We start from the raw sequence: 11,598 nt of genomic DNA, 5'->3' as shown, positions 1-11,598 counted from the left end.
AGAACTAAGGTTAATAATAATAAGGTACTTAGAATTAAGTTAGTATATATTATAGATTAATTAAGGGGGAGGTAGAAGACTTATATATAACCTATAACTTAGGATAGTTTAATATTATAGTTAGGTATAGTTATATTTATAGTTAGTATATACTGAGATTAGCTTAGAAAATTACTTAATTTACTAGTATTATACTCCTTTATTATATTAATAGGTAAAATTAAGATTAAGTTAGTACTATATATATATAGAGTATTAGTTTACTTATTATTAGGACCTTCCTAGTTTTAGTTTAGGTTAATAATAGGACTTATTTTAAGTTAGTTTTAGTATATTTTAAGTATAATATAAGTATATACTAAATATATTATAAAAATAGCTATAATAAAGGTATAAATTATAAGACCTATTAACCCCCTTATTTATAAAGTCCTTATAAGTAGGTATAATCTATTTTAAAACTTAATATATACTTAATTCCTACTTAGGATAGTATATATATATAATATTCTTCTAAATAGTATATCTTAGGGAAAGAAAAAAAAAGTTAATATATAGGTATAGAAATTTAGTATATATTAAACTATAACTGAGGTAGGCTTAGTTATATATAAAGCTACTTCTAGGTATATACTTTAGTTAAGTGAGGCTAGTATAGCTACTATACCTTAAATAATATATATTTATTTTTTATAGGATTATATTAATTATTATATAGGGCTAGATAAGTATATATAATGCAGCTTTTTAGTTTTTCCGGCCGCGCTACACCCCCCTAGCTACTTTTTAGATACCCTAGTGTGCACAAATCCGAGAGTAACGCTCACAGACATGTCAAATGCTAGACCATCAAACCATTTGCCGGCGGAGAGAAGTCTCCGACGCCGACACAGCAACCTTATTTCCACAGAAGGTTTGACATAGTGGGCCTCTCTCAATAGCCGTCGCGATGAATCAGAGATACCTAGCAAAGCCAGGCCTGTAGAACGGATCGTTTCACCCTTGGTATTGAGTGAAGTTTGAACTCCATAAAATGATCTAATTGAACGGGACAGTCGCCTCGGCTTTGTTTACAGACATTAAGTGTAACCTCAGCAGCCCTAAGAGCGTCGCGACGCCGATGACATTGCGTGCGACCCAAGCGTTGGCCGCAGACCTTCTCTCTGACGTAAAAGCAGAACAATTTCTTCCTAAGCTCATAAATGTAAGTTAAATATTTCATCAGCGAGCCCGCGCCCCAGATACAAAGGAGGTGTTGGGCGGCTGGCCCCGACATGCACAACCAAGAGCCGCGCGATCCGCGGCAAAGGTGGCGAGGATCCGTCAAACAATTCGCAAAAAAAACAAAGTTTTGAAGCTTATCAATTAACTATTGTAAGCGGTTGTCCACTTCTGTTCGTTGAGACAATAATCCCAGGTTGAATGACGTAGATCGTAGGCGCGTAGGCTGACGACTTATAGTCAAGAAAGCGGGAGCATACCAATCCAAGTGTCTCATGACATTAGTTACATGATTTTCACAAGAAACATAAAATTCATCTGAATCTTCTCATATTACATCGGTGAGCTGGATAAGGGAAAGTGTTGTTGGGTTTCGATATCGGCCTAGGCAGGGGGAGAGCAAGCACTGCACTTGATCGCGATGCCCTGAACTCACTTCATTAGCTGCTGTATGAAAGTGTATAGATGGTATACTCAAGAATGGCACTCACCAAGTCCTTTCCCATATTATCGGTGCAGTTCATGGGGAGTGGAAAGTACTGCTGGATCGCCCATAGAGATGTGACGGGAGAGTAGTTGAAAAGAATACGTTCACGAGGGGTCTCGTCGCGGTAAAGTTGGATGATGTCTGCATCACCATCCCGTCAGAATATCTCCATGATAGGTGGCTTTGTAAGTCCTTACCCATGAACCGGCGAGTGATGTTTGGGGATGGGCTTCCTCGAATGCCGAATCCAACGCCGACTGCTGTCCAGTCGACACCCTTCAACTCCGATGAGAGGAAGTCTAGGCTATCTTCAGGCCCGAAGAGAACGGCTAAACACGTAAAATTAATAAAGTTCCAACTGATTCTCACTGAAATATCCCACCCTTGATGTTATAGCCCGCCTTCACAATCGCTGCCATGTCTTGCCGGATACCAGCCTCGACCTGTTGTGGGGTAAACCCGCTAGCTGCTATAGCAGGGTGGTTCCATGGCAAACCCGCGAACACGAAGTTGTATTTGCCGCAGGCTGGCGAGCAATTTCCCTTGACAGGAGCACAACGTGAGCCAGATCGGAAGTGGTCTTCAGGAGCAGCATCTGAAGCGGTCGGTGAAGCCGCGGCAAAGGCTGCGAGTCCAAGCATGACAATTCTCAAAAGCCTGACCATTCTGCTTGACTCAGGGAAAGAGTGCACGTAATGATAGTCGAGAAAAGGTACAGAGAGATTCAATACCAGTAAGCATAGAAGCAGAATCAAGTCAGGCGTAGAGGTCTGCATTTCGTCCTCTAAAAGGGTGGTTCAGGTCTTTTAGCTTTCGAAGCTGAAGCCTCACTTTCAAACTCTTTCCAGGGAGACAAGCAGCTAGGCGCAGAAAAGTGTCCATGCCCCGTCAGCCGCGGCAAGCAGCTGAGTTCAGTTGACTTAGAACCCCGCACTAGTCCATCCACACTTCAAAGCAAATTTCCTGTTTCCATTTATGGAAGCGAGTTCATGGGTGTCTCCGTTGGAGAACGGAAATATGAGAGTGGATTATGTACGCTTGGCTAGGGTATGGAATGGCACGGATGAGTCCTTGCTCCCATATATGTGACAGAATGCTGGGGATCATGTAAGCCGGCTGAGGCATTTGAGGGATGTTTGTGATTTTCGTCAAAGATGATGACACTCCCGAGGAAATTCCAGAGAGAACCAGAAACCCGGTTCAGATCGGTAACATTAGTGCACAGAATCCCAAATATGTTCAGACGCCACCAAGGGATGTTAATTTCACTCGTGGCTCTCAAAGAGGAAATGACTTGTACTGTGGGACATCCAAAACGGTCTGTGTGACAACTAACTCTCGCCGAGAGAGCTCCCCCATCTTACTGCTGACGACAGTCTGAGCGGCCAAAAAAGCTTCTCGAACTTAAGATTTTCCCACGAGGCAATGTAGCGCATTATTTTGACCAGAAAAAAGCCTGCTTCCAGCGTGAAGGATAAGATGGGAAGAAGGGAAAGGTGCTCAGATCATCCTTCACCAGCTTCTTAGCCTCGACGAACAACCTTAGTTGGGATTGAAGGGGTGTAAAATCTTCTTGGCTACCTTGCGGCTGAGAGCGCCACCATCACCGGAGTATTCAACATTTACGGGTTTGTGTCACTGGAGCCGAACGCCCCTGCAAAATACTGAACGGCAGCTTAGGGTGCCATGGTCTACCATCATATGCATGGCTATTCACCAGTTCTCACCCCCAGCGATGCCCAGAAGTACGTGTCTATCGATTGGCCAGTCTCTTTGGGTGACTCAGGCTTGCGAAAATATCTTTACGAAGACATCATTCTGCAGAACGGCGTCACGTTTACCTATGCCCTGACGTCAGCGGACGGATTAGATGTGTCGCCTGGAGCACACCGCATGAAGCCCTCATAGCAGGCCAATTTCATTGACCCCAACCTACAATTTTTCATCTTTGAAGATCTGATTGATGGCGAGCGCTACATCTTGGAAAGGCACTCGGGAAGCCCAGAACGGTCTAACCTTTTTGCCAGGCCAACGATCGCGCCTCTGTAGAGGGACTCACCAAATGCACTTGGAGTAAGTATGAGCATTTGTCGCAAAGGTCCAGAGTCTTTTACCCGCATCTTTCTCATTCAAATCAGTTGTTACGCAAAGTATGACCAGATAAGACTGGACACTAAACATGCAAATATACTATCTGCTTAGACCTCTTGACCGAACTGGAGGTGACATTGGTTTTGTGAGCAAACTGCTCAGACCCTGTGTACAGAGTTGCCGCTTTGCTGAGCCTGGCACTCACCACCATGCTGAAGCTCATTCTTAACTGAAGCACTTTCCATGTCGATGCGCTTGTTTTGAATGTCCTCTTGGAAGCCAAAAAGGTGATTCATAGCTTCCAAAGAAAGGCCTTTGGTTTCGGGGACGAAGAACCATACGAAAGCCGTCATGACGAGACACCAGCCGCAGAAGAAAATGTAGGTGCCAAACCCACCAGTGCCCATGGTTTCCAGCATCGGAGGAACCGCGCGCGAGACGACAAAGTTGAAGAGCCATTGTGTTGCCGCGGCAAAGGAGACGTTTGTAGCACGGAGGCGAGTGGTCGCAATCTCGGACACATAAATCCAACAGCAAGGGCCCCAACCGAATTGAAACATGCATGCGAACAGGAAAACGCATACAAGAGCAACATACCCAGCAGGTGTAACCTGGCCCCCCTCTTGATCCTGTGGCTTTGCCACAGCGACGAAAACACCGACGTATAGCATGGTGAGTGCTTGGCCAATGCCTGTCCAAAGCAGAGACTTGCGACGTCCCAGTGAGTCGGCGACGAAGATGAGGAAAACCAGTACCGCAATCAGCTTCACAAGGCCATAGATGCCGGTTGCAAAGAGTTCGTTCTCCGTACCCTCAACTCCCAGGGTAGCAAATATTTGCGGAGCATCTGCTATGGGTGTCAGCAAAGATAATGAAGCAAAAGACAAAGGTTGACATAGACTGACAGTAATTTATGGCATTTGTGCCTTCATTCAATACGCTTTAGCTTATCATTCTAGACGGGATGCGTGTGTGTGTGACAAACCTGTCATCTGTTGAAAAAACATGAGAAGAATAGAGATGATAGCGCGCTTCCTGTTTGCAGGTACCAGCCACATTTCTTTTTGCAGACTCATGAAGCTCATCCCATCGAGTATCGCGTTCTCATCCTCAATTGAAGACTTTATGTCAGCGAACTCTGCTGCCACGTACGGGTGATCTGGAGGCAGATCACGGATCCTGGACAGCACGTTGATGGCCTCTTCCCATTTATCCTGCTTGGCCAAATGGCGTGGTGACTCGTTGCACAGGAACATCGAAATCATAAGCAAGACCGGCGGAACCCCTTGGATGACAAGAGGAATCATGTACCTGGCAGTACCCGTAACATGCTGAATGCAACCGTAACTAGACACAGTCAATCGGTTTTCTCATCGGATAGACATGGTACTCACTTGATCCAGTAAGCCAGGAAAATGCCAAACACTATGAAGAGCTGATAGATGCCAGTCAAACCCCCTCGAATAGCGCGCGGTGCATTCTCGGCAACATAAAGAGGATTCACCATCGAAGCAAATCCAGTACCAAACCCGGACACGAATCTGTTCATATTCTTCAGTGCACTGTCTTGGTGATTCACTGTTGCCGAATGGATGGGAGGGGCTTCCTACCTTCCTACGTACATGGCCGCGAGATGACCTGAAGCAGCAGCTTGGAGAATGACGCCTATCACGGATATCCCACCAGCCGCCCAGATAAGAACAGGTCGACGGCCGAACCTATCAGCGGCTTGGGCCGCGAGGAGGGCGCCAACGAAACAGCCTGCCTGGAGAGTAGAGACAATATTCGCACTGAGATTCGACCGTTCAAGGTCTGTCTTTTCGACAAGATCATAGAGTCTAATCGTTCATTGAACGTGAAAGATCAGCAGATGCAATGACAGGCACTGGATGTGGCTTACTGGCGAAATTGTTCCATACGAAGAACACCCCCGATGACACCTGTGTCAATATGATAACTTCCCTCCTTCACACTTTTTACTGCAACCCGCTGTTAGCGGGCTGCAGCGCACCACACCAGAACCTTAACGTACCTAGAACCATAACGTCAACGCCCTTAATCGCCCGTCGCAATAGCTTCGTAGCCGCGCGTAAGCGCTATAAGCACCTAACCTAGGCCTAAATCGCTAGTTTAGAACCCTTCCCCCCCCTCTACCTCTATTAAGCTATTATATCTATACCCTTAGGTGCTTACTATAGTGGAATTAATACCCCCTAATAGCTCTAAAGGGATAGAGCGTATAATAATTACTATTAGAATATAGAAGCTATTCTAATTATTTAATACCTATTAGTAAGCTTACTAGATAATTATAGTATATCTTAACTAGTTAGTTAAAACTTATAGGGGATCTCTATAAAAAGTACTTAGTAGTATTATATAGAAATTTATTACTTATATCTAGTAAATAGTTACCCTTAAGCTTTCCTAGGGTAATATAGTTATAAAAACCTCTCCTTAAGGCTAAAATAATATTATATCTCCCTCTAAGATAACCCCTATTAGATAAAATATAGTAACTAGCTTAGCTTAGTTATATAGTATTTAGAAACTTTATACCTTATTAAAGCCTACTATAAACTACTATCTACTCCTATAGGCTTTAGAAATTTTAATATAAGCTTATGAGGCCCTACTATACGCCCTCTAGAGCAGAATTACTAAGGCTTTAAACTTCCCCTTAGTAGATATTATTTATATCTTATATACTACCTTAGGCTATATTATTATTCTACGCTTAGCTTCTATAAAAAAAGCCCTTCTTAAGTGAGTAGAGGAGATTTATAAGGCTATAGGTATATAATTACTTAATCTCCCCTAGAAATAGTATAAATACCTTATTAACTAGGTACTTATAGAAATCCCTAACTACCTAGATAACCCTACTATAGTTAAGACTAATATCTATAAATATATAGGGCTGTACTTAGTTTAAGCCTACTTTATATAGAAGGGTGTAAACCCTATTACTTAAACCTAATCTTAAATTATTATCCTACTCTAACTCTATAAAGGCACTAAATAGCACTTTTTTTATAAGTCTACTTATACCTACTTTCTACTAGAGAAGAAATAGGTTTCTATACTTTACTCTAATAGGTACTAAAGGTATTATATTAGCTACTTTTATATTAGAACTTACTACTATAGCTAGTATAGCTAAATAGACTATACTAGTATTAATACTACTTTAACCTACTCTAATAACCTTAAGTACTTAAACTACTATAGGGCCTTCTTTACGAACTATAGTGATTATACTGCTTACCCTATCCTAAAAGATAGTATTTAGGCTATACCTTTAAAGTACTAACTATAGAAGATTTAGTAGACTACTTATAGTGTGTTATTTACGCTTAGGCTTAATAGCTCTTTCTATAACCTACTTTTAGGTACCCCTACTTCTCTAGCTTAGCCTAAAATAGCTTAATTAATAATTATTACTAGTAGTATAATACTATTAGACTATAAAATAGCTAATACTACCTAAACTACTATAGAGGATAACCCCTTTATCTTAAACTCCTCTTTAGAAAACTTTAAACTTAAAGATACTAAAACTAAAATATTAAATATACCTCTTACTCCTTATTCCTATTAGAAATAAGTTTATACTATTAAGTCTAGTAGTACTATTTATATTATAACTTACTAGAAGGATATAAAGTAAGAAGCCTTTAAAGAAAGCTTAAAAAATAGTAGTTTATTATAGTTTAACTTCTTTAAACCTAAGAAGCTTATAATACTATAGGCTTTAGTTTCTTACCCCCCCTATAGCTCTATTTAAAGTGCTACTTTATACTCTAAAGAACTAAGTTATTATAATAATATATAGTAAATCCCCCCCTTTAAGGATAATACTTTATTTTAGGTAAGTCTAAAGATATTACACTAGAGGCTTATATATTATATAGTATAATATTAAGTATAGAAACCTTATAAATTATATATTACTATAAAGCTATACTAAGAAGTATATTAATATAGTCTTAGTATAAGAACCTTATATTAATAAAAAGAAGGGAAGGTTATTCCTTATAAACTACCCCTTTTATAAGGTATTCTACTTTATTAATACCTAGGAATACTATAACTTAAATATTATTCCTTAAGTAATTATATATATTAAGAAAAACTTAAAAGCTATTTAGATCTAACCTTATAAGACCTATAACCTTATTTAGATATAGATTTAAAGTATAACTATTCTAAACGTTTATAGGCCTAATATAGTAAATAATAATACTACTACCTATATTTTTTAGTACTCTATCCCCTCTTATTTCTTTACTAGTAGTAATTAGAATACTATAAACCCCTCTTAAGCTTTTAGCGTAAGAATTACTAATAGTAGATTAAAAATTAAGACTTAAGTAAATTAAAATAGTTTTTCCCTTCTAAATAAGCTTAAAGTACTAATATATAATACTAGTTATATTATAGATCTATCTTAGTTTAATATTCTACTTACTTTAGTAGAGATAAATCCCTCTTTCTACCTTAAGGTAGATTATAAAGCTATTTTAGTTTATATCCTTATCCTTTTAGCTTTAGAACTAAGCCTTTTAGCTTAAGTATAGATACTAAATAGTAAACTTAAGTAATTTACTACCCTCTATAAATAAAACCTACCCTCTATTATTACTTTAGATATAATACTAATATAATATAATACTACTACTTAATCTATCCTCTATTACCTTTTATAAGTAATAGATATTATAACCTACTTACTCTAATATACCTTAAGCCTAGCTATCTTAGTTTAGTAGATACCTAAATACTAAGATACTAAATAAAGATTATATAAAGCTTAGTATACCTAATCTCTAAGTTATAAGTAATATTTATACCTCTTCTACCTCCTCTATAAAGAGGAGAAGCTTACTAATATAGAACTTTAATAAGCTATTTATACCTATAAAATAACTTAATACTATAGTAAAGTTAACTATATAGTAAATATCTTTAATCTTTATTATATAATAAAATAGTATTAAGTAAGGCTTAACTTCTATCTACTACCTCTTAAAATTAAGGATAAGGTAATTAAGTCTCTTATTATAAAAGTATAAACCTTTAGAAAGGCCTTATTTAAGTAGTTCTTAACTATAGATAATATTTAAAACCTAAATAGTATCTAAATTCCCCCTCACCTTAATATCTTATAGGATATTTCTATTTCTCTTATATAAGTAACTACTATAATACTTATTATAAGTATTATACTTAGAGTTAATAGTGTTACTATTTATATATTTTAAGCTACTTAGTTAGCTATAACTAAGCCTATTTAAGCTCTCTTTTAAGTTTACTTAACTTCTAGATACTATTTAGAGATTTTTAAAAAGGCTAAAATAGTTTTTATACTTAAAGGGGGGAAACCTCTAACTAAAGTTACTTTATACTATTTTATATCTTTACTCTCCTACTTTAGAAAAGGCTTTAAGTACTTATTTACTTAGTATACTATTTATATAGTATTACTAGCTTAAACTATTAGTACTTAATATTTTAAGGCCCTCTTTAGGCATAGTATAGTTAATTTTACTACTTATATAACTTATAAAATTAAAACTACTCTTAAAACTAATTTAGTTATTTCTTTTATTATACTTAATACTAAGGGTGCTTTTAACGCTATCCTCTATAACTACTTCCTTATTAAGCTATATAAATAAGAATAGCTAGAACCTTTTATCTGCTATATTAAGTTATTTATAACTAAATATTAAGCTTAAATTTATATTAAGGGTATTATTTTAGAACCCTTCCCCCTTTACTATAAGCTTCTTTAAAGCTCCCCTACCTCCCTTATTCTATACTTACTCTACTTTATAAAGCTTCTACTATAAAACCTTAATTTCTACTTTAGGTATACTAATAATATCTTAATATAAACTAAGTCCCCTTCTATAAAAGAGAATACTAAGCTACTTATAGCTAATATAACCTATATTTTATACTAAGGTACTAAAAATAAGGTCTTCTTTAAGCTAAAGAAGAGTAAAGCTATTTATATATTACAAAAATATAAGCTAATAAACCCTCTAATTAAGGCTAATAGCCTAATAATAACGCCTAAAGATACTATAAAGTAGCTTAAGGTTATTTTTAACTATAGGCTTATCTTTATACTATATATTTAGATTAAGGTAGATACTACTCTAAAGTACGCTAAATTCTTTTATAGCCTAAAGGTAGTTTATAGGGGTTTTCCTCCTACCTTTATATATAAAGCTATCTCTTTAATTATTATTCCTATTACTACTTATAGTATAGAAACCTAGTTTTCTAAACTTTAGAAACCTAATTATATCCCTACTTAGTAATACCTTAGTATTACTCTAATAAAACTTTTCTATTTAATAAACTAAAAAAGGTACTTCTAGTTTATTAATAAAGCGATTCTTACTAATATTTAGGGAGTTCTACCTATATAGTATACTACTCTTACTACTATACTATACTATAAATCTAAAATCCTTCCTATAAATATTATACTTAAAGTTTATTAACTCTGTTTTACTATAAAGTTTAGCTATTTTAACCCCTATTACCTACTAGTCTAACGCCTATATATTTACCCCTCTAACTCTTACTATAGACTTATATAGCTATAATGTACTACTATAATACTTCCCTACTACCCTTACTTAATTTTAGTGCTCTTATAACCTTTAAGCCCCTCTTATCCCCTAAAGAAGATAGCTACTACTAAATTTAAAGCTTAGCTTAAAGATATTCCTAAAAATAACGTTATTATATATACTAATAGATCTAAACTTAAGTTTAGGGATATTAGTTATAGTTATATTATATTCTTAGGCGAAAAAGAAGAGAAGAAGAAAGCTAAAATGCCTTTTATATAAAGCTCTTAGCGCCTAAGCTTTACTAAAGTTTTTAATACTAAAGTTAAAGCTATAAACCTCAGGCTTTATATAGCGATATAGTTATAGAACTTAATAAGCGTAATTTATATTTATATTAATAACTTTAGTATTATTAATACCCTAGAGGGATATAGTAATATACCTTTATCCTTATAGGTAACTATTCTTTAAACTAAAGAGTATATTACTTTAATAACCTCTCCTATTTTTATTCACTAAGTTCCTAGTTATAAAGATATTCTTAGAAATAAGTTAGTAGATATACTTATAAAATAAGAGGCTTTAATAGCTCTCCCTAACCCTATCCTACTAGCTATAGTAGCTACTATAAAGTATCTAATATAGAAGAAAATTATAAAGTACTATTAAGAATAGTAGTATATAAATAAAAAACCCTAATACTATACCTATAATAACCTTTAGTTAGTATTTTAATACCCTCTAGAACTAAAACTTCTATAAAAACTCCTATACTACCTAATTACTACTTATTTAAAGTATAGTGATTTTAAGATATACTATAAGCGCTTTACCTAGAGGTAATAAGGCACTTAGAGATATAAATATAGAAAATAGAAATCCCCTATATATATAGTATTCTATTATTTAACCTACCTAAAGAAATTTTAGTAGCTTTAGCTACTAATTAATAGTAAATTAGGTCTATCTCTATTTAGAGACCTTAAGTACTATTAGAGATCTATAATTAGTAATTTAGAGTAATTTAAGAAGTTTAAAGAAATTATAGGTTTCTTTAGTAGTTAAAACTATTAACATATAACATTCTTTTATAATAATAATAATAATATAAGAATAATAATAACGCTTAACTTACTTTAATATTCTATATAAAATAAATAAATAAAGTTTAAGGTATAAAACCTTATATAAAAATACTCTATTTAT

The 11,598-nt window shown here is 35.6% G+C and overlaps 2 protein-coding genes across 2 annotated transcripts; both read right to left on the bottom strand.

Annotated features, from left to right (window-relative positions):
* Positions 1 to 1,661: 1,661 nt before the first annotated feature.
* On the bottom strand, positions 1,662 to 2,484 carry GCG54_00011797 (uncharacterized protein; the record flags this gene model as incomplete). Its single annotated transcript, XM_045411689.1, has 3 exons — positions 1,662 to 1,849; positions 1,906 to 2,037; positions 2,091 to 2,484. The coding sequence occupies 3 exons, from the start codon at positions 2,482 to 2,484 to the stop codon at positions 1,662 to 1,664; spliced, it is 714 nt and encodes a 237-aa protein (XP_045262287.1).
* A 1,473-nt stretch (positions 2,485 to 3,957) lies between these two features.
* On the bottom strand, positions 3,958 to 5,841 carry GCG54_00011796 (putative quinate permease; the record flags this gene model as incomplete). Its single annotated transcript, XM_045411688.1, is given in 6 exon segments — positions 3,958 to 4,646; positions 4,785 to 5,146; positions 5,194 to 5,405; positions 5,418 to 5,637; positions 5,700 to 5,778; positions 5,832 to 5,841. 6 exon segments carry the CDS (start codon positions 5,839 to 5,841, stop codon positions 3,958 to 3,960), a joined length of 1,572 nt encoding a protein of 523 aa, XP_045262286.1.
* Positions 5,842 to 11,598: the final 5,757 nt, after the last annotated feature.

The sequence above is a fragment of the Colletotrichum gloeosporioides genome (genome assembly GCF_011800055.1).
Source record: "Colletotrichum gloeosporioides strain Lc1 chromosome Unknown consensus_56, whole genome shotgun sequence".
Taxonomy (NCBI): Eukaryota; Fungi; Ascomycota; class Sordariomycetes; order Glomerellales; family Glomerellaceae; genus Colletotrichum; species Colletotrichum gloeosporioides.
This window is presented reverse-complemented; position numbering and strand designations above follow the sequence as displayed.